Source organism: Pygocentrus nattereri, chromosome 13, assembly GCF_015220715.1.
Source record: "Pygocentrus nattereri isolate fPygNat1 chromosome 13, fPygNat1.pri, whole genome shotgun sequence".
NCBI classification, from domain to species: domain Eukaryota; kingdom Metazoa; phylum Chordata; class Actinopteri; order Characiformes; family Serrasalmidae; genus Pygocentrus; species Pygocentrus nattereri.
The window spans coordinates 18033155-18058868 of NC_051223.1; the positions used below are offsets into that span (position 1 = coordinate 18033155).

The window sequence follows — 25714 nt, forward strand, 5'->3', positions numbered from 1 at the left end:
TGTATGTATTTACACTTACAAAATAAAAAAATATGAAAACATCACAGACTTAAAGTTTATGTTTAAATGTTTATAGTGTGAAAGGTTGATTAGAAGCATGTGTTCATATATAATGGTCTATCTGTATATTTGCAGCATTAATGTGCTGGTGCCCCAGGGCTCACTGTTGGCAGTGGTGGGTCATGTGGGCTGTGGAAAGTCCTCTCTGGTATCTGCTCTGCTGGGGGAGATGGAAAAGCTGGAAGGGCATATTTCCATAAGAGTGAGTGGACTTTTGCCTTATTCCCTTGATACTATTACTAATACTGTTTGATGTCCTTACATATTGCCTTTCTTTTCTGTTAGGGTTCGGTGGCGTATGTGCCCCAGCAGGCATGGATCCAGAATGCCACACTGAGAGACAACATCCTGTTCGGCAAGCCCTATGTGGAGCAGAAGTACCGTTGTGTGCTGGAGGCCTGTGCCCTCACCCCTGACCTAGAAGTGCTTCCTGGAGGTGACCAAACGGAGATAGGAGAGAAGGTACTACTGCTTTTGTTTTAAATGCATGAAAAGCCTTGTTTTTAAAGATAATTAATTATTGCTTTTGTTGCACATTTATACAGTCATCAGTTCTGACCACACCAATGACGACTACTGACAATGTTGGATGGGAGAGCAAACAAAAAATCCTATCAAAAGCTCTCGCACTGTAACTGCAGCAATTGAATGATGAAATGAGCTGTTTAGCTCTCAACAGGTTACACACACATTTAAATGTTGATGTGTACCATTACTTAATGGCTTACAGAACAATCACACTATCCTTCATAGCATGATTACATTTTACATCCACTACAACATGAACAGAAGATGACAGGGCTACCAACTCTCACGCTTTGGCCGTGATACTCATACATTTAGGTCTAATCTCACACTCTCACACCAAACTTGATGTTTCCCATGCATTTTTAAGTCTCTCCACAAAACGGTCCACCGATTTATCTCAACACTTGCGAATAAAGTTTCTCATTAGTCCAGCTTTACTGTCTAAAAACACTCTGGACCGTCATTGCTGACTTACTTGAACAGTGGAAAGATAAGGACAAATTATCAATAATGAGCAAAAGCAGAACTTAAAACCAGTTTTCCATCATTGCTCCTCTAAAGGCTTACCTGTTGTCACTCCTCATCAAGTCACTTAATGCGGCCGATTATAGTTTCCTTTAAATATGAACAAGTTTTAAAAAATTATATTTGTATATATTCTACTTAAAAGTACTGGGTTTATTATAAATGGATATGTGTGTTAATGTAGAAACAGGTCAGGTTTCAGTGTGGGTAGAGATTGTGATGCTGATGCAACTTCTTAGTAATATTTGGTGGCCGTATTCATAACAGATAGTCTAATGCTGTGGACAGAAATGAAAGTGAATTAGAATCTTCATGTGTCAAATATTTCTATATAATGGCTTTCATTACTGGTAACAAGACATTTATCAAGAACCTATAGTATTGAGCATAAAGAGTGGGACTGTTATGCAAATAAGATCAATGTGTATCTAGGACAGAAAAAATAAGAATGATGTAATCCTAAAAAAAAACCATACCACTCATTCTTGTGTCCATCTCTAACGCACAAACACACCCCCAAACGTTGGCTGCCTTGAGATGATCAGATTTACATCTAAATTATTTTAAACGTAAAACTGTAAATCCTGAACGTCTGTTACCAGCAGATATAAGCTTCAAATGTCTGTGCTATAAGATCCAAATGTCCATGTACAGCTGATATAGCACCGCTATTAGCTGGCGCTAACATTATATTGTAAATTCTATTCAGACGCTAACTGAAATTAGCAGTATTGTAGTAGTGTAAAGTGAGTAAGTTACAGGAAGCAGAAATTAAGCAAAAAAAGTCTCAGTATTCAACACTGCCATGTGATGACATGCTATTATTTTACAACTGCTTCAGACATAAGAACAAAGATTTTGCATCAGACCTGCCGGCCCCAACAAGCACTGACTACAGACTGCTGGAGGACGGTGCTGGGCATTTAGCCCAAACACGTAATGACTGTAGCGGAAGTTTATGTGTCATGATTCAATATGTCATGATTCATTTTACACACACACAGTCACAGACAGGCTGAGTGGATCTACAGTATGGGCTAAAAACTGAATCAGCCCCATCTTAAATAGTTCATACTTTTATTATGATCTGTTGGTCGCATTGAGTCAATAGAAAGGCCAGATTAATCAGCTTCTGAGCATTTTTTTACCACAGTGTGGTTAGTCAATTAAATATTATTTTGATGCTTTATTTTCTTTGAAAGAGAGGGAGGGCCTAGCCCCACTAGGGCCTTTATACGAGCTGCCCTGGACCACACAATCTGATTGTGGTTGTGTTTTTATTGCTAGTTCTGTTACTTCAAATGATTTATGTTTCAAAACTGTTTCAGTTGTTTATACTTATTTACCATACATGTTGAATACATACAAGCTTTGTGATTTGTAGGAACGTAGGGGAAAAAAAACAACTATACCATGCATACTTACTCCTAAACAGTGACACAAAACACTATTGTGGTTAAAATAACTACAACTTGCCAATTGCACTTAAACATATATGCAGAGCTGTATCCAAAAATTTGGGCACCCCTTTTTTTTAAATGAAAAGAGGTTAACATATCCTATGTAGAGAGCACACTTTTGCACGTTGTACTGCACAATTACTGTTTATTTGCTGAATTTAACATATTGGGGGAAAAATAAAATACAAAGTGTTACAAATGTTATGGTATTTTTTATTTTACATTGTGTGAAAAGTGAAATCATTCACTTTAATTTGTGTTAGAACATTAACAAAACATATCCTTTGACTAAGGGTTTTCAAAGCTTTGAATTTGACTGTACATAATAGTCGCTCTCTATGTTAGCAGCAGTGATAGGTTAAGTAGACTGTTTTATTCCCAGAAAAATAACCTATTTAAGATTGTTCCTTGTAGAGGACGTGACAGTGTATTTTCACTTCAAGAAATCAACAAAAACATGTCATTTGACCAAGAGTTTTCAATCTTTTGCTGTGACTGTATAACCAGCCTTCTGCCCGATTATCGCTGGGATTTGCTCCAGCACCCCCTGCGACCCTGAGGGAGAAGCGGCTTAGAAAGTGCGTGTGTGTGTGTGTGTGTGTGTGTGTGAGTGTGTAACCTATATACAAAATATGGAAATGCTAAGCTTTCACTAGACCTGCATCATTATGTAACAATTTGCTCAGGTATGAACAATGCTCACTTTAAGTTCCTGGAAATAATATTGGCAGTTTCTTATGACAAATATATATTTAAATAAAACATAATATTCAGGGCTTTTTGCTGTCCTTTTTCTTTACTTGGCAAAGCGGTTACAAAAGCAGTAAAACTTGAGATATTGTGTTACTGTGAACAGCATCACTGCTGTGATTTGGCACAAGCCGAAGGCCTCCTCCCATGTTCTGTTTCTTAAGTATCATGTTCGTTTGCTCTTCTATTAAGCCTTAATTAATCACTAGTGCTTAGTGGATGAGTTGCTGATTGTTAGGAGTGTCTTTGGGTGTTTTGTTTATGCAGGGTATTAACCTTTCTGGAGGCCAGAGGCAGAGGGTGAGCCTGGCCAGAGCTCTCTACAGTGAAGCCGACGTCTACCTACTGGATGATCCTCTGTCTGCAGTGGACGCCCATGTGGCCAAGCACATCTTCGACAATGTGATTGGACCAGAGGGAGCCCTACGTGGAAAGGTAATTTTAAAGAGAGCCTCAGACTTGTGCTTAAAGTCCCTATGCCAGTGAAGGCTCAAAAAGGAAAAATGAAATGATTTCTAGTTCTCTATGTCATCATTGTCTGAGCATCTCCATTATATCACCAGAATGGTAACATTTCTATAAAGAAAAAACATTCTTTAATGTGAGTTAATGTATTGAGATGTTGTTTCATTTTGAACCATTTTTCTTGATCCATTCAGCATGAAATGTACATATAATGCAAAGGGCATATTCAAATGGTTTTGATATAACAGCAACAATATACTTTCTCTTAGGCTGCGAGGGACAGCATACTTTCTTTTATTGTAATTAAATAATTGACGTTCCTCACGTTTGAACCTGGATCATGGATCAGGTATACAGGTGCGGTCAGCAGACTTACTCAAATGATGCCTCTTATCTGGTGATATCAGAGCCCTCTCGGGAACAAGATGCTTATCTGTCCCATGCGGTTTATATGTAACAGATAGTACCAGTCACACTTTTGACCACCTGACAATTAACCTAGCTGTTTTACATACATGTCTGTCAGGGCATGTGCTTCCTTTACAAGCTTTGAGACAGTTTTGATGCTCTATCCATAGATAGGCATTTTGACAATTTTGCCATTTGAAAATGTGTTTTAAAAGTGTGTGAATATCCCAAAAAGTATTTTGTTGTTGTGAATTAAAATAAATAGAAACATGATTTTACATATTTTTTTTAAGTACAAGGTATATAAGTGAAAGTTATTATTTTTTCTGCATTTATGTAATAAATTCCATTCTTTTCGGGGACTTGTCTTTAGTTTTTAAAAGAAATCTGAAAGGGATAGTTTTCCACACCTTCAAAGTTTAGTCTAGGGAGAAGGTCGCCTTTTCTGCTTCTCTCAATCCAAGGAATCCCAATCATATTCAGTGATGTTCAGATCTTCTGGGATTTGGGTGTGTCCAGTCCATTGTTAAGAAAGCCAGCAATTTTTTTTATTTTATTTTTTTTTATGAGTTCACATTTTTATGTGTTCAAATAGTATATTGGAATGACCTCACCCATCCACAATCCATAGTGCTGTTGTAATTGTCTTCTATTTAAAAAATTGTGTGCGTGTTTTGGTGTAGACACGGATCTTGGTGACACACGGCATCAGCTTCCTGCCCCAGGTGGATAACATCATGGTGCTGGTGGATGGCATGGTGTCAGAGATGGGCTCCTACCAAGACTTGCTGAAACAAAATGGGGCCTTTGCAGACTTTTTGAGGAATTACTCCCTGGAGGACATCATAGAGGACGCTGAAGTGACGGGTACACAAGAGAAAACACATAAAATTAAAAAAAGAAATGAGGCCAAGGCCATGAAAATCATTTCTCGAGGGGCCAGTCTAGACAGCAGTAGTCACATTATTTCTAATTTTTTCCTTTTTTGTCTCTCCATGTGTATTTTTATCATTTGGACACGTGGCTGTGCGTTCCAGAGGTGCTAATGGACGAGGAGGAGTTGTTCCCTGATGACGCTCTTAGTAACCATACCGACATGGTGGACAACGAGCCTGCAGTCAACGAGGCCCGGAGACAGTTCATGAGGTACAGATTGTATGCCTTGAGGGGTCTCTTCACTTTTATAGATGTGTTTTCCTTTGCGCTTCTGTTTCTGTTTCATATCAGCACAAAAGTTCACACAGCCATTCTTTGTACAAATTACTGGAGTGCTGCAGAGGATTCAGGCCTTGTGGACATTGTGAGCAGATGCTTAATGTGCAAAACAGATGCCTCCAGTTCTAAAAGGGATCTCAAAACACATCATACATCATAAAAATTTCTAGATATCCAGGTCACGGCCCTTTTTATTATCTGTGCCAATTTTATTTTTTTTTTTAATTTTTTTTTTGGCAGGCAGATGAGCGTCATGTCCAACGATGTGGAGAACCCAAAGACAAAGTCCATCCGCAGGCGACGCTGCAGTGAAAGGAGACATGGGGACCAGCAACAGGAGAAGAAGGAGGCCAAAGGGGAGAAACTCATCCAGGCTGAGACCACAGAGACGGGCAGGGTAAGTGGCTCACTGCTGCCCCCCATCTGGAATGTGAGGGGTTTGCCACTATGCAAGTTCTTGTTTAATTAAAGTCTTTACCAGGAGTTAGAAAGATTGGATGTTCAAGCTAAGTTGAATAAGAAAGGATGTGAAAGTGCCATGTACAGTACAATGGAGTGGTCATCTTTGTTGGAGTTACAATTTTCTCTTTTTTGTGTGAATTTCAGAGATGATTACATATAAACATTATAATTTCAAATGAACAGTGTTGCACAGTGCATTTACATTTTGTCGCATATTATTTAGGTGAAATTCAAGGTTTACTGGGAATATGCAAAAGTGGTGGGGCCTCTGCTGTCCATCTTCATCTGTTTCCTGTACGCCAGTCAAAGCGCAGCTGCTATCGGAGCCAACATCTGGCTCAGCCAGTGGACTAATGATGCCAGGAATAACACGATTGCACATGAGAAAGTACATATGAGAGTGGGGGTGTATGCGGCACTGGGCATTACACAAGGTATGGCACAAGTCCCTTTAATGAGGCTTTTGTTACTGTGATGTTGTATGGCATCTGCTTATGATTGGTGGGTTTGGATTCCACATTTATATCAGAATATTTTCACTATCTGGGCAATAATGGTATAAAATCATGTCAAATAATAATAATAAGAATACTGCTAATAATGAGTGATGCACATTTTTGAACATTTTTGGCTGTAACAAAGCTAAAATCCAGGACACACTGGACTGAAAACTGAAACCAAAAACCTAAAAACAGCTAACAATAAAGCATGCAATAAATAAAAGCAGCTTTCTTAAACTTATTACAGTATGTAGGCTGTAGTATGCCTGTAAAATCCAACCATGAAATAGCTCCCCACACACGATGTTTTCACTGCTGATCTGCTGCAGCTTTTTTTTTGAACATGTCTCTGCTGATCGGCTCAGGGGAGTGAAAGGACACTAACAGTATTTTAACCACTATTTCTCATTTGCATTAAACTTTAAACTCAACATCAAATTTTTTTGCTATTAGAATTTGACACCTGTTGTCCTATTTGATCTCATTTCATTTTGGGTCAAAAATTTGTCCTCTTCTTTTGGCTGAAAACCAAAACAATTTTTTTTGCAGAAATTTAGTAATAATTTTTTGCTCTCTCATTTGGTGAACATGTCTAATAATAATGCTAGTAGTTTAACAGTCATCATCACCATCAGTAGTTTTAGTAGTATTCTTATGCGATCTGTGTACTTTCATACATGGGTTTTACACAGTCATACATGTGATACTTTTGAAATAGTTTACATAAGTATTCATATTTAATTATCTTGTGAGTGTGTCTGTTTGTGGTTTAGCATTTTTAAGCTTATGATGTCTCTGATTTGGATAAAAGTCACACAGGTTTACAGTTTTATACTTCCCACACTTACAAGCTGCTTGTAGTTGTTTCTTGATGTCAGATTTCTACGTTTGATTTTTCCTCTACTGTGGAAACTACATGTTCTACTGTGAGTAGTACTATTGGATTTTTTTGCAAGGGTTGTTCTCCTGTCTTTGGCCTGTGTTCCTGCTCTGTGAAATCCACCCTCCCCCAAACCCCAGTCCCCCCTCCTTCTGCCCCTTAGCAGGCCACTATAATGTAGTGACTCTCTTCCTCCTACTCTGCTTTCTCTACGGCAGGCTTCCTGGTTATGTCCTCTACCTTTACTCTTGCCCTGGGGAAAATCCAGGCCGCCTGTAAGCTGCACCAGAGCCTGCTGGACAACAAATTTCACACCCCCCAGGCTTTCTTTGACACTACCCCCATAGGGCGTATCATCAACCGCTTCTCCAAAGACATTTATGTGATCGATGAGGCTCTACCTTACACTGTCCTCATGTTCCTGGGTACCTTTTTTGCCTCCCTGTCCACCATGATCGTTATCATTTTCAGCACTCCCATCTTTGCCGTGGTCATTGTCCCCTTGGCTTTGATTTACTTCTTTGTACAGGTATTGCATTTATGTTTGCAGCATTAAAACAGTAGAGAATTTTGAATAATAATGGCATTTTTTCCCCCCTTTTCGAGGTTGAAGCTTTTGTGCTTCAGGCTGCAGCAAGGCTGAGAGTTTCTGTTCTCCTGCTCGGTTCCCTCTCTCTCTCTCTCTCTCTCTCTGTCTCGTGCAGTTTTTTCTCTCCCCTGCCTAACCAAGTATTCATTTCCTCTCTTTCTCTCCACCAGCAACCTCCCCGCCCACTTCCTGCTCCGCCTGTTTGCTTTCACAATCTCTCTCACATACACACAGTCACAGACATACACATTAACACAAACACACACAAATACACTTGTACAGTCATACATTGGTTTTAATGCTTGATTGCAGCTCCAGCCTCGTGAGTAAGACGCTGCAGATATCTGGTATCTCACTGACCCCTGGTGGTCATAATATGATATTACATGATATGCTAGATACATGACATTAATAGATGGAAGCACTTTGTAATTTCATTGTTAGGTTGTCTAGCTCTTTTGGCTGGTAGATAAAAGTCATTCTCTTTCTGGTCATTTTCAATAAATACAATACCAACATTTGTTTATTAAATTTCCAGTTAAAACAGCTATTAAAAACAAAATGTTTATATTTCTACACCACAAAAGAACAGGAAATATATATCTAACAGAAAATTACACAGGCATGTCAACAACTTAACAAATAAATATAATATATCATAGCATAGCATATGTATAGCATAATATAGCATAGCATAACCCCCCCAGGTCTTAGTAGTTGGTTACATTTTCTGCTTCTACAATCCAAATAATCTCAAAAACATTCAGTGATGCTGAGGTCTGGTTCTGAGGTTCTCTGGTCCTCAAATTGTTCTGAGAACACCAGCAGCTTCTTTGTTTGGTTTGCAAACTTCCTTCATTTTGTCTAGTCCGTTTTCTCAGTAATGGCTTCTTGACAGCTACACATCCTTTCAGATCCAAAGCTTTTTTTTTACATCTGAAGCAAAATTGGACCTGGATTTTTTCCTCTCTGAAAGACGAAGTACTGTTTTTCTGGTGGTCTGCCAGGTCTTGACCGGTTGTTAGGAGTCCCATTTTCTTTTAATCATGCTTGTACGTAATGTTCACTTTTTACTGGAAATTACATAAATGAAGGGTGGTCTGTAACATTTACACAAATCTGTAAATGTAGTGGCAAATTTCATTGCAGATGATGGATCTTTGATCTTACCCAGCAATATTAGAACATTAGCACTGATAGTTTGCTGTTTGTTTTGGGTGATGGACTCAGGAAGACATCTTCAGTATTTACAAATGACTTTTTTTCTTTTGCAGACTTTTTGCAAATCCAAAAGTATTCTGACCTTCAGTATTAGGCTGTATGTGTTTGTTTTAAACTCTTCAGAGACCGTGAGCAGAGTGCTTACCTAAACAGAGCCAGAGCTGTTGCTTGTCGTAAAAGAATGTAACAACTTGTATGTGCTGGGGACAGTTCCTCAGTGTCTGCTCATGTTTATTAGTGCTTCCAGTCGTGAGAGCAAGATAGTGTGTGAGTGCAAGTATTAACGCACCTCTTCCTCGTTGTCTTTCGCTTGTGCTGCCCCTCCCCTCACAGGTTTGCTGATTCTGGCCAACTGTTTTCTGTGCCGGGCTTACAGTATGCTGAAGGCTGCCCACACCACCCACCTCAACGTGCTCCACGCTGTTCTGAGGGCACCGCAGGCCTTTTTCGAGGCCACCCCCTCAGGACGCGTGTTGAACCGCTTCAGCAAAGATGTGGACACAATAGACACTCTCATTCCAGAAAATATTGATATCTGGATGCGCACTTTCTGGTACACAGTCAATGTGCTGCTCGTATGCTCTGCCCTCACCCCTATGTTCCTCATAGTCATAGTGCCGTTAATGATGTTCTATTGGTGGGTCCAGGTAAATAGGAACAAGTCTGCTAACTCATTAATACAGCATGCTAACGTGTGTAATATTGTTTTGTTTTTTTTTTCTTTCTCGATATTTTGTCTTTAGCTGCATTGCCACTGTCGTAGTGTTGTAGTTTACACCATGGTTTGGTTGTTTAGTTTTTAGTGCTCTTATGGTGTCCTCTGTCTCGTAGATGAGACTCGACTCTCTGTACTTTTTTAATGCTAACAACTGTTCTTTATTCAGATTAAAACTCAGCAGTTTCGAGTAAAGGATTACTGAGTCCTAAAATCGTTACTCCTGAGATTAAATAGAGCCTGAGGGCCAGATGTACTTTTGCACCAGGTTTCAGATGCAATTAGTACACATTATACTTGAAAAAGCAGGTACGTAATGCACCTGTGTGCCTGGACTGCACAGCGACTCGGGGCTCAGCCCAAGACGAGATGCTCGAAATGAAAATGAAATCAGAATTAGAACTGATAATGCTCTGTGTGATATTGTTTTCCCAGTTAATAGATTTCGCCTTTTTTCTTCTTATCGTTTTAAGGGGGAAATGTGTCTGGAAAGCAAATATAACCATTTTAAAATTTAGAATAATAGGTGTTAGCTGCACACAAGTGGCCTGTGTTATTTCTCACAGTAGTTTTGTAGCTGCCATTATTGTACTGTTTTCAGTTTTGCGTGACATTCTTGTCTACCCATAATTTGCCTTTTTTTTTCCAATTAAATTTTTAACCAAATTCTATAATTCACTATAAAAAAGTTTCACCGGTTCGTAGTAAGAAGACATTCATTTAGATTTTTTTAGTCACCATCACTATTTTTATCCTCCAACTACACATCGTTTAACATTGCAATGGTTTCAGTTTTGATATGTTGCACTCACAAGTACACTCCACTCCAGAGAGGCAAATAAGAATGTTAGGAGGCCAAAGCACTAAAGCATACAGCAACTGTCTAAACAAAATATGCCTAACACTTATCCTATTGATAGCTCATGCTTTATAATGACAAAATAATTCAAACATATTATTAATAATATATGTTCAATATTGAGATTCAGTTGTGTTGCCTATACCAAAGGCTTTTTTCTTTACATTGGTCTACAAAACTTTTTACTCTGATGTGCAAATTGTTATAAATATTTCATCCAAGAAAATACCCCAAACAGGAGGGAACAGGACAGACTTTTAATATCTGTTGTGGCATAAATCAGCAAGCAATCATAGAACAGGGAAGAAGTGTTGAAGAGACAATACCAGGGAAGGTCCGTCATTACTGTCTAGAAATGAAACCTTTTTTTTTTTGTTTTAATTAAAGTTTCAAACTGAAATGTTCAGCTGTATACTGAATAAAAATGGAGAGCTTTCTTGCAACTCTGCTATGAACTTTTCTGTAGTCCTCTAATATTATAATTTTTTAATTGCATAATTTAAATTGCATAATTTAAAAAAAAGTGCAAAGGATAACCCCCTGTACACCCAATCTGCACTAGTGGATTGCATAAAAATGGGTGTAGAGGTGCTGCTGATGGTACGGTGGCCAGTGTCACATGACACTTCTTTACATCTTGAAAGAAGACATAACTTTGTGTCACTGTCTCAAAAGCACATTATTAATATAGTTCCTTTAACAATGGCATCAGTCATAGTGGCTACACAGAGCAACATAGCAGCTTATGTTTTTTACCAACACAATAACTCAGATAGTTTGTCCAAGTACACCTGTGACTTTTTTCCTTTTTAGCTCACTACAAAAAATGTTACCTTTTCAAGTAAATTTGTCTTAAATCTAGTCAATATATCTAATATTTCTCAGGGTTTTACTTGTTTTAAGTTCTTTTAAACAAAATATGCCCGAAACATGCAAAATTATGTTTCAATACAGTGAGATGCATTTATTTGATGAGATTTGCAACAAGAAAAACTTCAGAAATAAGAAAATAATCTTATAATATTCCTACAATCATCTTAATATTGGAAATGTTAGATGTATATTGGCTAGATTTAAGACAATTTCACTTCACACAATACCATTTTTTGCCATGCTGGAGTGGAATTACAATAATCAAAGGTTTTTTAACTGTCACTGGTACAAGCCTCTTTTATGCGCAGTTTAAATGATCAAATACAGACTTAATGAACAGAATCATTCCTTTCATATGCATACGGGAACCTTGTGCACCGTGTCTTTTCACATACGTACATCTGGCCCTAAGAATCTGCGCTTCAAATTCATCTCAGATTTTGTAGTTGATACCACAAATGGATAAAGTGCATAAAGAACAGCTGTTTGTAGCTCTAGTTTGCAGTGGGTTTATGATCTGTAGAAGTAGACAAGAAGTCATTTGTTGTGTGTGTTTTCTGCTTTGATAAGTTTTTGTTTTTCCATGTCTTCATGTTTCGGTTAATTTCATCGGTCTGATTTCTCTTTTATTTATCACTAGCATTGTACAGTGTTCCACTCTTAACACTGCGCTTTAGCTGTACTAATATCTCGGATAACATACAGTAGTTCAAGTGGACTCTTCCTTCTACCTATCATTTAGCCTGTAGCTAAACAGCAGCACTCTGGGCTTGAGGGCTATTCGTGAGCGAAATGAATAAGTTTTAACCATTTTCAGTTTCTTGCATCAGAACTACATCAGCTTAAGACTCATGATTTAAAGCCTAACATTTTTATGTTGAGCTCTGCTTTACTGATTTGGATCCAAGCACTTACCAAGCAGTTAAAGCATAGCAGTACTAAACCTAAGCTAAAATGACCATCTTTGCTATATGATGGGGTGTGGAGCTCCTGTTTGTAGACTGTCATTATCCTCTGGACAAGTATTTCAGAAAATTCCAATCTAGTTAAACAACCTGTGATTTTTCCGTATATGCATTTTCCATATGTTCCTCTGTGTTGAAGTACCAAGGTTCTATAACCGACAATCTCACACTACACTGACAAAGCTTTTTCCAGCTTCCTTTCATTTTCACATATTGCTTGTGATTTGGCTTCAGCTTTGCATGGCGTTAAAACCCTCCAGCCTCTCTCTTGTTTTTTTCTTTTTCTTTTTGAGGTTAATGAACCATCTTCAAGTGGATTTCAGGGGTTGCATGTTCACAAAACATTGAGATGTTCTAACATTTACCATGTTTATATAATTATGTATGATGATACTGAGAAATTTATTTAATTAATCATTAATATGAAATGTTAAGAAATGTACAAAGCCAAACCTTAGACACTACAACATTATGATAGTGTTTGATTACATTCATAGATGATGTTCCTGCTTTATGTAAATCACAAGCAAATCAGATCTTTTTCTCTCATATGTCTAATTCTGATGATTTAGGCATGTCATGCAACGTTTCATATATGTATGTATGTACGTAATGTCTGAAGCTCAAAATGGTGAAAACTCTAGAAACCATTGCCAGATAACAACAATGAATGATATAAAGATTATTAGCATATTATTCTGATTATGTAAGATTTTTTTGTAGTTTTTGTCTCACCATTAATAGCCAAAAATGATATCTTTTTCAAAATTATGTTGATAGCAACAACATGTGGCCTCAATTCATTCAGTTCAGCTAACTGAAACAGGAGAAAATCATAGTTGCCTGAATTGTAATGTGAAGGCTACATGAACTTTTTCAAAACCTTTGAAATTGTTTCCACCAAATATTCCTCAGTTAGGAACAAAACCACATCACCCACTATGGGATTAATTACACTCTTAAAAATAAGGGACGGATCTTAGTGTTGTACGGCCTCTAGGCACAATCCTTTTTGGAGATCTTTAAATATACCTACATATACAGAAATATTAAAAACAATTTTAAAAAGTTATGAAAAGTGAGATTAAACAGCAGCTCTCATATTTATGAGCATTTTGCACACCGCTGAAAAAAACAACAAAAAAAAAACAGAAAATAAACAAAAACCTCATTGCTACGTAATGGCCTGTTGTGTCTGTTTTATCCAAAGGCAAACAAAATTTTGCAAAATCATTTAAAATATTCCATTGCAATCCCAAAAACAACACCCCCAAACCCGACTTAGAAAAAGGACAGCGGATCAGTGGGTGTATCGAGGACAGACAACGTTTCTTCATTCGTTTTTCTGTACAGTAATTTGTACACCTTCCTGAGCCATTCTGTAGTCTGAGGTCCCCCAAATTCCCCGACAGCCAGAGACCTCTGGATGCTGGCCCCTCTAGCCCACTCAGTAATCAGTCCGTGTTACTTTTGTGTGTACTTTTTAAAGTTTAAAGAACTTCCACATAATGTAATGGTTCTTAACCAATTAAAGGTTTTTCCTACAGCCATCCAAGCCAAAAACCATACAGGAACCTTTGTTTTTAAGAGTGCATCTGTTTGGAGGCCATCATCATATAACTCAGGGCAGCTCACTAAATTTGTTAAAGATATCACAGATATTATTCATTTCACTTTTTTTACTAAGAAACCCCCAAAAAATCCAAAGAATTGAATTTGATTTAGATTATTTGAGTGATGGATAATGACATCTGATTTAATCTGCCAGTGGTTTTAGAGTCTTCACCAGGCTGTACTGTGTTATGTATATGTATTTTCTGCACTGTTTTAGTCATAGCAGTTTAATGGCGTGTTTGTCTTTCTCCCCCTGATTTCCTCTGTAGAGATTTTATGTAGCCACTTCACGGCAGCTAAAGAGACTGGAGTCGGTCAGTAGGTCCCCCATATACTCTCATTTTTCGGAGAGCATCACGGGCACTAGTGTGATCCGCGCTTACGGGCGCAACAGTGCCTTTGTACTCATGAGTGATATGAAAGTGGATGAAAACCAAAAGAGTTACTACCCTGGTATTGTTTCCAACAGGTAGGTCTGGCCTCACTCCCTCTTGGATGCATGATTGTCTGCAGATGTTAGGCCTCAGACTCTCCACATGTTCTCTTTACTTGTATTTCATGCGCAAAAAAAAAAAAAAAAAGACACTGCAGTAAGGTCTTAATCAAGACCACAAATGGTCTTTGTTTAGTCCAATACTGATATGAAGGCGTAAAACTGATGAAAGCTGTTGTGTTATTTGGAGCTGTGACAGTGTTGTGTTTTGCTGAATGCAGGTGGTTGGGGGTCCGGATTGAGTTTATTGGAAATTGTATTGTTCTGTTTGCTGCTCTGTTCGCTGTGATCGGGAAAGAGTCCCTGAACCCAAGTCTGGTGGGGCTTTCCGTGTCTTATGCCCTGCAGGTACGTAACATTTGAATTAAAAAAAAAAACAAAAACAAATATTAACGCAATCTTTATTATACACACACACACACACACATACATTCTTTATATATATATATATATATATATATATATATATATATATGTGTGTGTGTGTGTGTGTGTGTGTGTGTGTATATAATATACACACACACTCACTAAATATACACTCACTGAGCTTCAGCAGCACTGCCATGTCTGGTCCACTCATAAAACCAAACACACTAGCACTGTGTCAACGTCACTGCAGTTCTGAGAATGATCCACCACCCAAATAATACCTGCTCTGTGGAGGTCTTATGGGGGTCCTGACCATTGAAGAATAGGGTGAAAGGGGGCTAACAGACTATACAGAGAAACAGATGGAGTACAGTTAAGTAGATAAATGGAGCTCATAAAATGAAGAATGAGTGCAGATACAAGGAGGTGTTATTAACAAAGTGCTCAATATGTTTTGAGCCACTTTTCAAAATGTTTTTATGCAGATGATGTCAGTTTGCAATAATTTGCCATATTAAAGATTACTCAGATAAACAATGTCACATGTAAATATTTAAGAAAACTGAACAAAAAAAATACAATCATTAAATTAAAACCTTAATAGGCAGCCATAATAGCTGCAGACACCCTCTTTACATGAGCAGGCAGTTTTTTTCTGGCAATCCTAAATGTTATATGTATAGTACAGTGTAGCTGAGCAGTTTAAATTATATATGTACGCTCACCGGCCACTTTATTAGGCCCTTGCTAGTAAAATTTACCACATTGTTTAAATACCTTTGTCACAGTTCTAGTTGTGATGACATCTGAAAATGAAGGTGAATTGTATGTCAGCTAGACTTTTCTGACTTAATAACAATTTGAGTTACTAAAATGTTAATATGTGAGTTGAAGCAGTCCATCCATCCATCCATCCATCCATTTCACACAATTTATTCTGTGTTACAGCTTATGCTCTTTTGTTCTGCATGTGCTGAAAAATGAATTCACTAAGATCTGTTTTCAAATGACACAGGATGAAAGCATAACCGCTGACTCACCCTTTCCTTGTTGGGCAGGTCACCATGTCCCTGAACTGGATGGTGAGAATGACCTCTGACCTTGAGAGCAACATTGTGGCTGTAGAGAGAGTGAAGGAGTATTCAGAGACGCCACCTGAGGTACAGCAGATGAACCAGTGTAGATCAATAGAAATAGTTACCAGACACAGACAAATTAGTATCAATGTTTTCATCCTACAAATGAAATGAGTAGTTTCATTGCAGTTTTTACATGAAGCAATTTTGTGATTGGGGCTTGGGCCTTGTGGTTAAAACATTGAAATAAATTTTATATGAAATTTGTTGTTTCAGATTCATGTACAAACCTAAAAAAGAACTGTACACTTGAATCAATACACACAGCTTAGATGTGCGACCGAGTTTATCATCAGTCACAAATGTATCACACTCAGAAGAGTCAGTTTTCAGCTTGGCCCTTCAACTGAATTGCATGTTTGCAGCAATAAACACTCCAAATTACAGAAACAGGTGTAATACTGTTTCTTTTATCTAGACTTCTAGCAAGTTGAACACGCTTAATATACAGGCTCTTTTTCATGTTTTTAGATATTAAAAAACATAAGTACACCCAGTTTTTGTGTTAGTATAGATGTATTAAAAGGGACTAGGAACACAAAATAAATCATGTAGTATGGACTCAGTCTGAATATATTTGCTCCACATAGCTTGGCATTAATTAGTAGTAAATAAAATTAGTCTTTTTATAGTTTTTGGTGTTATGGTGGTCTCTAATGCTACACTGGTCTAAGATATTCCTAATGCATGTGTGCAGGCACCATGGGAAGTGGAAGATAAGAAGCCTCCTGGTGATTGGCCTTCAGAGGGGAATGTGGAGTTTGTGGACTACAGTGTGAGGTATCGAGCGGGACTGGACCTTGTGCTGAGAAACATTTCCCTCAAAGTCAAAGGGGGAGAGAAGGTAAGGAGGACCATCAGCAAAGATCTGAGCCATTGCAGTTATAATGTATGGTTTCTGACATACTCCTGACTTTAAAAACAAACGTTGGCTGGAGAAAGAAGCTTACACTACCTTTCAACCTCCTATATTAATAACATCGTATGATAGATGGAGACCCAGCTAGCAAGTGGGAATTGGCCATGATTAAATGGAGGTCTTATGGTAGTGCTGTAGTACTCAAGTCTAGTCTCGATCATGTCCCGTCTCGTTTTTGACATCATTTGGACTCAGTCTTGTCTTAGTTTTAGGCTAGGTAACTGAAACTGCCTCCGTCTGAGGTAACTGAAACTTTTTTGAAGAATAGCCACCATCATTTACTTCCAAAAATTGCAATGCAAAGTTGGATTAAAATAATAATGATAACAACAAAACAACAACAACCATAATAATATAGCCTATATATTAATTATCATTTACATATGTATTTATTTACAAAATATATAATGCAGTATAATATAAAAATATATTGTGTATAATGAATAATTATGAATGAACAACGAACTAGAAATAAATTTCTTTTTTTTTCTCCTTTTTACATTCATATTCTGAAAACATTTTTAATCTGGTCTCCGTCAGACTTGACTGCTACACAGTCTCGATCTTGGCTACAACACTATATTATGGTATTATAAAATTGTGTTTCATTTCTGCTAGTTCTATTACTGTTGCTACTAATTAATTAACACTTTTTAATCCCACAAACAGGGAAATTTCACCTCTGCATTTAACCAATTCATGAAGTGAAACACCACATACACACTAGTGAGCACACACACAAACACTAGGGGGCAGTGAGCACACTTGCCCAGAGCGGTGGGCAGCCCTATCCAACATTCCAGTCACTGGGCCGGTTCCCTAACCTCCAGCCCACGGCTGCCCCATACTACTAATACTAATAATAACTTGTGTTCATGCACATGTTGTTTTCTGCTAGTTTAGAATGCTGCTGTTTATTCCACCTTCAGCCAACACTTGTGCTGGGTCAAATGCCAGTGCAGCTAAAATTTAAATTAGGAGACAATTTTACTGATACTGATATTCACTTTTATATTGACATTCCTCCCACTCATAATCACAAAGTAAACTGTGTTTGTTTGCAGATTGGCATCGTGGGCAGAACCGGAGCGGGAAAGTCCTCCATGACCCTTTGCCTGTTTCGTCTGCTGGAGGCTGCAGGAGGGGAGATCACCATCGACGGAGTGAAAATCAAAGAGATCGGCCTTCACGACCTGAGATCCAAACTCACCATCATCCCCCAGGTCTGCAGTGCTTTCCCTTTCTCATTTTTGCCTTTGCTATGCAATCTGTTTTAATTTAAGCACATCTCAGCATATTCATATTTTTCCTCATGGGGTTTACTGTGTAAGCAAAAAATGAGAATTCACATTCAGTGCCATAAAGTATTTCATGGTAGTAAGTGTTTTTATTTTAAGGAGTAAAGGAGGCCAAAGCACCTTTATGCCCACAAAACAGCATGAAACAGCTTGTTCTTCAGTGGCTAATTAGCTTGCTTGATTCCAAACACAACTGTGGTTAATTTGTTGTGAGCTCGCATCCAGATTGTTAACATTTTTTGTTCGTCTTTTGTTTTCTCCAAAAATTCCTGTTCTTGACCCTAATTCACTTGAACACATTTTTTTTTTGCTAATTCACTTCTAACATTGAGGAAATGTGATTTAGCCTCATTTGCCCCTCATAGCTGATCTCAGCATTGAAATCATTAGCAAAACAAGGGATGTGAATGGACAAGCTACAAAAGTTTCATTGTGCTGTGAACAACTGTAGCTGGGCTGTGTATTATAAGTATGGTATAATATGACATTTTCTTAATACATTTCCCAGTGAGTGAATAGCGTTTTTGCTTATGTTCTGTATATTTCTTGTAAACTTCCTAGAAAGTTGAAGGATGACAATGGAAAATAACTGCATTTAATTTAATGAAAAATGAACAGAGCTGTGAAGGAACAGCATAAAGATGCACACAATGAAACCTTTCCAAAGTATGTTTCAGGGACACAGAAAATATTTTATATGCAGTCGTAAACCAAAATAGCTTTTTTCATGTATTTGTCTGTTACGTCGAATGTTGGTTTTGGTGAGCAGAAAATGTTTTTAGGGTTATTGCAAAATCATCTCAAAGCAACTTCAGTTTGTCACAGATTCAGTCAGTGATTTTTCACTGTAAAGAGTTCAAGATCATTTTAAGAAATAAAGTGAAGGTTTAAAGGTGCAAAACTGAAGATACACAGTTACTCTAGCAGTCAAATAGATAAACTACAACAAAGTTTGGTCTATTTTTGTTACTCTTTGGCACTATACCTATTCCCGACCATCAACCTGAAGCACACCTGTGGAATTGACAGTAACCAGCATCGAGTTTGCTAGCATTACTAGACATTGCCATGACTTCACTTTTTTCAAGTGATAAGGTAGGCTGTTTATTATGGGTACTGCCTTTCTTCATTATTTGGATATATATGGTGACAGTATGGCTCTATGCTAATGCTGCTTGAAAGGAAATTGAAAGCACATTGAGTGTGGTTCTTTTCACAATTTCGCAAGATGTTAATAACTGTGAACAGGAGCATGAAGATTTAGAAATGTATGCTTCCAGACCAAATCTAGTGGAAAAAACCCTTCCATGAATGGAAAAAGAAACAGTTATAAACACATCAGCAGTTATAAACACATCTGTGAACATCTCCATAAATCAAATTCCACATTTGATAAGCACAGACTTGCCAAACATGCCTCAAACACAAACCCACTAAATATTTATTCTTGTCCCTCTGCAAACAGTAAACTTGAGGTGAACACTGCGACTGGGCTAATCTAGTAGCTCAGAATGGAATTACCCCAGTGACTGTACATTGTCACACTTTCACATATTCAGAGACTTTTCATCTAATCATGCTTCAATGTGGAACTGCAAGGATAGTCAAGATCTTATTTGATATTCTGTTTTTCTTTGTAATGAGTTCCCACAAGTTTTTCAGTGAACTGCCAGGCAAATATTACATCTATAGCATCATTTAAGGTAGAACAAAATGTTTGAATAAAACATCAAATTCAGCTTTGTCTGGTTAAAATTGTTATCTGTGTAGAAGCTTGATGCAGTTGACTAGGATTGCATAAATCTCTATGAAGATTGTTAATCCACAGCATTACTTCAGTAGTTCAACTCTTTATATCGTGTTTACATACCTATCCAGTAGGTGCGTTTTTTTGCAGTAGAGTGTGTTTTTTACCACAGTACTAAAACTTGCCAGCACAGGCCACTAACCGGATTCTACCATGTTTTCTTTACCAAGCCGATGGAGCTAGGGGCAGAGTTATGTGGTATAGGAGTGCCTTTTAAAATTACTGTCTGGAGGTCAGTATAAACAAGGACAAGCCTTTTGCTGTACTCCAAATAGGGTTTCTCACACACATAATACACTTTTGCTGATGTACATTGTATATCTGTGCTTGTGTGCACATTCCTCTGTGTGTAAGTGCGTTTGCCTAGACTGTGTCATGTTTGTAGCAGAGTGGAGAGTCTAAAGCTATACATCTGTCCTTACTGCTTACTGTGTTTATTGGCATTGTACATATATAATGTAAATGTGATCTGTAATATCTGCTTTTTATAGGAACCGGTTCTGTTCTCAGGGTCTTTGCGGATGAACCTTGACCCCTTTGAGAAATACAGTGACGATGACCTTTGGAATGCTCTGACATTATCTCACCTACATAAGTTTGTCAGCAACCAGCCAGCTAAACTCGACTTGGAATGCTCGGAAGGAGGAGAAAATTTAAGGTGAACAAAAACTATGCATCGCATCTCCAGTGTACAATTTTCAATTCGTTTTTCTGTTTTAGTACTTTAGTACTTTAGCTCATTGTTTTATGTGTCTGTACAGTGTGGGGCAGAGACAGCTCGTCTGTTTAGCGCGAGCCTTGTTGAGGAAGACCAGAATTCTGATCCTCGATGAAGCCACAGCAGCTATCGACCTGGAGACGGATGATCTCATCCAGTCAACCATCCGCACACAGTTTGAGGACTGCACAATCTTCACCATAGCTCACCGACTCAACACCATCATGGACTACACAAGGTGCAGAAAGATTACCATTTATAATAATGAAAGTATAAACAGTGAAAAACAGAGTGTTAAAATGATTAAAGGGGTTAAGTGGTGTTGTTAAGCAACATACAATATGATAAAATACATCTTTTGTGAAAAATAATTTAATAATTACAATATGCATAATAAACAGTTCTTCCACCAAGCAATGTAGTTTGGTAACAGCAGCATGGTATTTAATGGTTTTATTGCCTAATGCATTGTAACAAAATTCTATTAATGTGTGGTCATATATGTGTATATTGTATTTTGCATTGGCTTTGAATGTTGTTCAGTTAGTCAGACTTTAGAACCATAACTACTCCCCAACTGCTCCACGGCCACTGCAGATAGGGCTGCCCGCTGCTCTGAGCTAGTGTGCTCACTGCCCCCTAATGTGTGTGTGTGTGTGTGTGTGTGTGTGTGTGTGTGTGTGTGTGTGTGTGTGTGTGTGTGTGTGTGTGTGTGTGTGCTCACTAGTGTGTATTTGGGTTAAATGCGGAGGTGAAATTTCCCCATTGTGGGACTAATAAGGGTCACTTAATCTTTCATTTATGAAGAAAAGTCAAAGCCAAAGTGAAGTTTGTGTTTTCTTTTGTCTGTTAGCGTTTTCATTTTAGATTTGGCCGTGAAAAAACAGAATAACGACTAAAATGAAATGACAAAGAGCTGTTTTCAATTTATTTTTATTTTTGTCACAAACGGCTTGTGCTCATGTGAAAAATGAAATTGGAAATGAAGGCATTTCACTTCATTTTCAATTTTGGCAGGATATTTGCACAGATGTATGGAAAAAGTAATGGCAGGATTTGCCTCCCATAGAATTCATGGTTCTATCAATTATAACAAGTCATCCAGGTCCTGCAGAAGCAAAGCAGCCCCAGACTATCTCACTACCACCACCATGTTTGACTTTTGTTATGATGTTCTTATGATAGAAAGTGGTCTTATCTTTACACCAGATGTAACGAGACCCATGTCTTCCAATAGTTCCACTTTTGACTCGTCAGTCATCAGAGACGTGCCTTGGTGTTTTTTTGCTCAGCAGTTGTTTGCACCTTGCAGATGGATGCCATATTTGCCCAGTTTCTTTTTGTGGAATCATGAAAATTGATCATAACTAACCAAGTGAAGTCTGCAATTCTTTAGATGTTCATCTGGGTTCTTGGTAAAATTTTGATAGGCCAGCCACTCCTGAGAAAGTTCACCACTGTTCCAAGTTTTCTCTATTGTGGATGATTGCTCTCACTGTGGTTTGCTGGAGTTCTGGAGACTGAGCAATAATCTTTTCCAGACTGGTAGATTTCAAAGACTTTTGCATCTGTTTTTGAATCTCTTTAGTATGTAAAGGCATACTGAATGCTGCTTGAGACGTTCTATCTGCTTCACATTGCCAGACAGGTTCTTACAGGTTCAAACACTCAAGTGTGACAAATGTGCAAAAAAGAAGAAATTGGAAGGGGGCAAATACTTCTTCACAGCACTGTAGCTGTCAGAAAGCCATTACTGAGAAAAGGAAATAGACAAAAAGGAAGAAAAATTGTAAATCACACAAAGAAGCTGCTGGTATAACCACCCCAGAGTCCAGAGCTCAACATCATTGAATGTGTTTGGGATTATTTGGATCTTGAGAAGCAGAAAATGCAACCAACTTCTAAGACTGAACTTTGGAGATGTGGAAACATATTCCTGCACAGTTACAAATTACAGAGTTAGATTAAATAGGTACCCCTGTATCTTGACTTGGGATAACTCTTGCTTATTCACATGTTTGGAAATATTTAAATGAAAATGGTATATTAAGGTAAAGCACAGGGTACTTCTCTCTCACCTTTAATCACGACTGTTATTTAATCATAACATACTGGTGTACATAGGCTTGCATTTTGTTTCAGTTTGTTTGTAAACATGATCATTTCATTCACATTTTTAATCACCTGCTCTCTTCTTGTTCACAGAGTTCTTGTGTTGGACAAGGGACAGGTAGCAGAATTCGACACACCAGTGAACCTTATCACGCAGAAAGGAATATTCTATGGTATGGCTAAAGACGCAGGGTTGGCGTGAGCCTCCGACACTGTATAAACTCAACAGTGCCTTCATTAAGAGATATAGAGCCAGTGAATGTATCTTTGTTTTTTACTCAGCTGCCAGCTGTATACAGGGCCTGTCAATGTTTTTTGCATTATTGTTTTTTCTATAAGTGCAGTGCCACTGTTACTTCACAATGAACCTGTCTATTTTTGTACTGTATTATTTAAGTCACTTTTCAAAGCTGTTCTATAGGGAAGATTACTGTTGAAATAAATGACTGATCCCATTTTGTAAGCCACATTTGTAAAGACTTAAATTTTGTCACAAGATTGTAATTATGTTGTTTTTTACTGTTTCATGCTGCAAATAAGGGAACTGCAAATAAGTTCCAGAATTGTCTTTGTGACCAAAATTCTTTGTTTGACAATCATATTCAAAAAGACATGTTTTGGGTGTCGGTCGTCTTCTTTAGTCAACTGTTGTGGCGCTTCCGTTTTTGAGATTCTTCAATAGATCCCTGTTAGTTACTGTCTGTGTGTGAGTGTGTGAAAGGGACCATAGAAATGAAAATGGGGGAAATGCTCCCCTTAGTAACAGCATCCATTTACTGTCACACTAAATCAGGTCTGTACATGGGTTTAGCATTTACATGATGATGATGATGCAGTTTTGTTTTTATAGCGCAAAAAACAGAAAACCTTGAAAAGGGGCATACTGCCCCCTACCTATCGTAAGCAGCCCCCTGGAGAGTCTTCTATGTTTTACACAATGGAAAAAAAATGGTGTTTTAATCAAAGTTCAGCACTACAAATATAATTTTTAATGAAACTGAGGCCTCCATCACTTAATGTCAGTGATTCTCTTTTACTTAATAAGCTATGATAAAAGACAAATGACTGTAAAAAATAGAAACATTTAATATGTCAAATTAAATAGTTCATTAATAATAATAATAATAATAGTTTATTATTGCTATTATTTGTAGTAGTAGTATTGTAACAATAATAATAGTAATTATTTAAAGGGACCATATCTTAATTTTTTTCTCCTACACATTTGTGTGATTTTATGTACCATAAAGAGTCGTCATTCATTTTTTACTTGACCATTTTAAACAGGCTGTTTTTATTATTGTGTCTTTAAGATGGATATATTTAAATGAGCTATATTCTGATTGGCTGCCCTGTATTGTGACTGGTTTAAAAAGTAATCTGGGCTGAAACACTCCTTATAACTTCAGTGTGAATGGGCAAAGCTAAACTGCTGTAGGTTGAATAGTTGGTATGTGTTGGTTTTCATGACATTGCACTGTCAGTTCAAAACTGTGAAGTCCAAACAGTTTCCATATGTGGACTGTGCAGGCAGCTACATACTGCATCAGACTGTTTTATTTCAAAAATACATGGAAAATTCAGTTTTCCATGAAATGGCCTCTTTAAATAAAGCAATAGCATTCCACATGATCTATATTTCTTCTTCGTTAAACAGCTTGGCAGAGCTACATGTTTACAGCCATTCCATTCATAACTGCTTGAATTAAATGTATGTGTAAGAACACTTTCATTGTTCAAGGTCATAAGACTGAGAAAACTTTATAGTATGAGTAATCAGCAGAGGTGTAGTTGATCCAGGAACACAACACGAAACAAGCATGTAGTGTGTTAACGTATAGAACTGCATATACACGTGGTGCGTGTATTCAGTTCCAAACAAAAATATTTTTTTAAGAAGATGATGCAATGGTTTGAACATCATTTTTGTTGCTTTTGGAGATGAAACACTTAACTATGGCATTTTCTGTATGTTGGTGCACAATTTCGATGTATTTTCTGAGTTTAACAGTTCGGAAAAAAATAAAACAAAATTTAAATTGTGCCATTACTTTTATACAGGCCATATTTGATGTTTTATTTTTCCAGTATGTTAAATTCAGTAAATAAGTAATTGTGTGGAAGTGTGTTCTCTGTAGATGATGTGTTCACTTATTTTCAGTTGAAAATCAACAATCAACTTTGATCAGTTGCGCCCAAACATTTACACAATGCTGTATTTCATCTGTGGACAGATCCCACAGTAGGACGTCTGGTTAAACATATTGAGTGAATAACAGAAGACCTGACAGCTTCTCACTGTCTCGCACTCATTTCTCATCCTTTACCACACTGTGTGATCACTGGCTCTAACTTTTAATGTTTTACCAGTGATTTAGTGGCCAGTCAGTAGCCATTCAGTGCATTTATGATGGGACCATGTCTTTAAAATAACCTCTTTTGGATTTTAAAGCTGTCAACATTGTCTTTGACCTGAAAACCAAGAAATGTTCAAAGGAAGGGAGATGTATGAAGCTATGGATCATATAGAGACAGATAAAACACAGAGAGGGAGTTGCAGCCCAACGGGAGCCATTCCAATCGCAGTGGATGCAGCTGTCTTAGCTGCTCGGCATTCTTAGCCTCAAATACCTTTTGAGCCCCTGCTGTGTAAAATAAAGGCCGTAATGTAAAATACAGGGCAAAGTGAAACCAAGGCGAAGTGAATGGTAGCTTAGGCTTGCAGCGACAATCAGCAATCAAGTGTGTTTGTTATCAACTAACAAACAAACTC

General features: G+C 37.7%; 1 protein-coding gene across 5 annotated transcripts in view; it reads left to right on the forward strand.

The window, feature by feature from the left end:
• The window catches only part of abcc3 (ATP-binding cassette, sub-family C (CFTR/MRP), member 3), a 63060-nt gene extending 39559 nt beyond the window's left edge, over positions 1-23501 (forward strand). The window contains exons 16-31 of one of the 5 annotated variants that reach the window (XM_017723671.2): positions 136-262; positions 346-522; positions 3591-3758; positions 4880-5063; positions 5234-5342; positions 5652-5808; positions 6097-6307; positions 9397-9710; positions 14359-14558; positions 14804-14930; positions 16010-16111; positions 16785-16931; positions 18071-18229; positions 20603-20769; positions 20873-21067; positions 23035-23501. In XM_017723671.2, the coding sequence (XP_017579160.1) occupies positions 136-262; positions 346-522; positions 3591-3758; positions 4880-5063; positions 5234-5342; positions 5652-5808; positions 6097-6307; positions 9397-9710; positions 14359-14558; positions 14804-14930; positions 16010-16111; positions 16785-16931; positions 18071-18229; positions 20603-20769; positions 20873-21067; positions 23035-23143 (2653 nt within the window). In that variant the 3' untranslated portion in view covers positions 23144-23501. Of the gene's footprint in view, positions 1-135; positions 263-345; positions 523-3590; positions 3759-4879; positions 5064-5233; positions 5343-5651; positions 5809-6096; positions 6308-7471; positions 7783-9396; positions 9711-14358; positions 14696-14803; positions 14931-16009; positions 16112-16784; positions 16932-18070; positions 18230-20602; positions 20770-20872; positions 21068-23034 lie in introns of those variants that run through there. The other 4 variants (XM_017723672.2, XM_037543963.1, XM_037543965.1 and 1 more) reach the window with 4 other exon arrangements.
• Positions 23502-25714: the final 2213 nt, after the last annotated feature.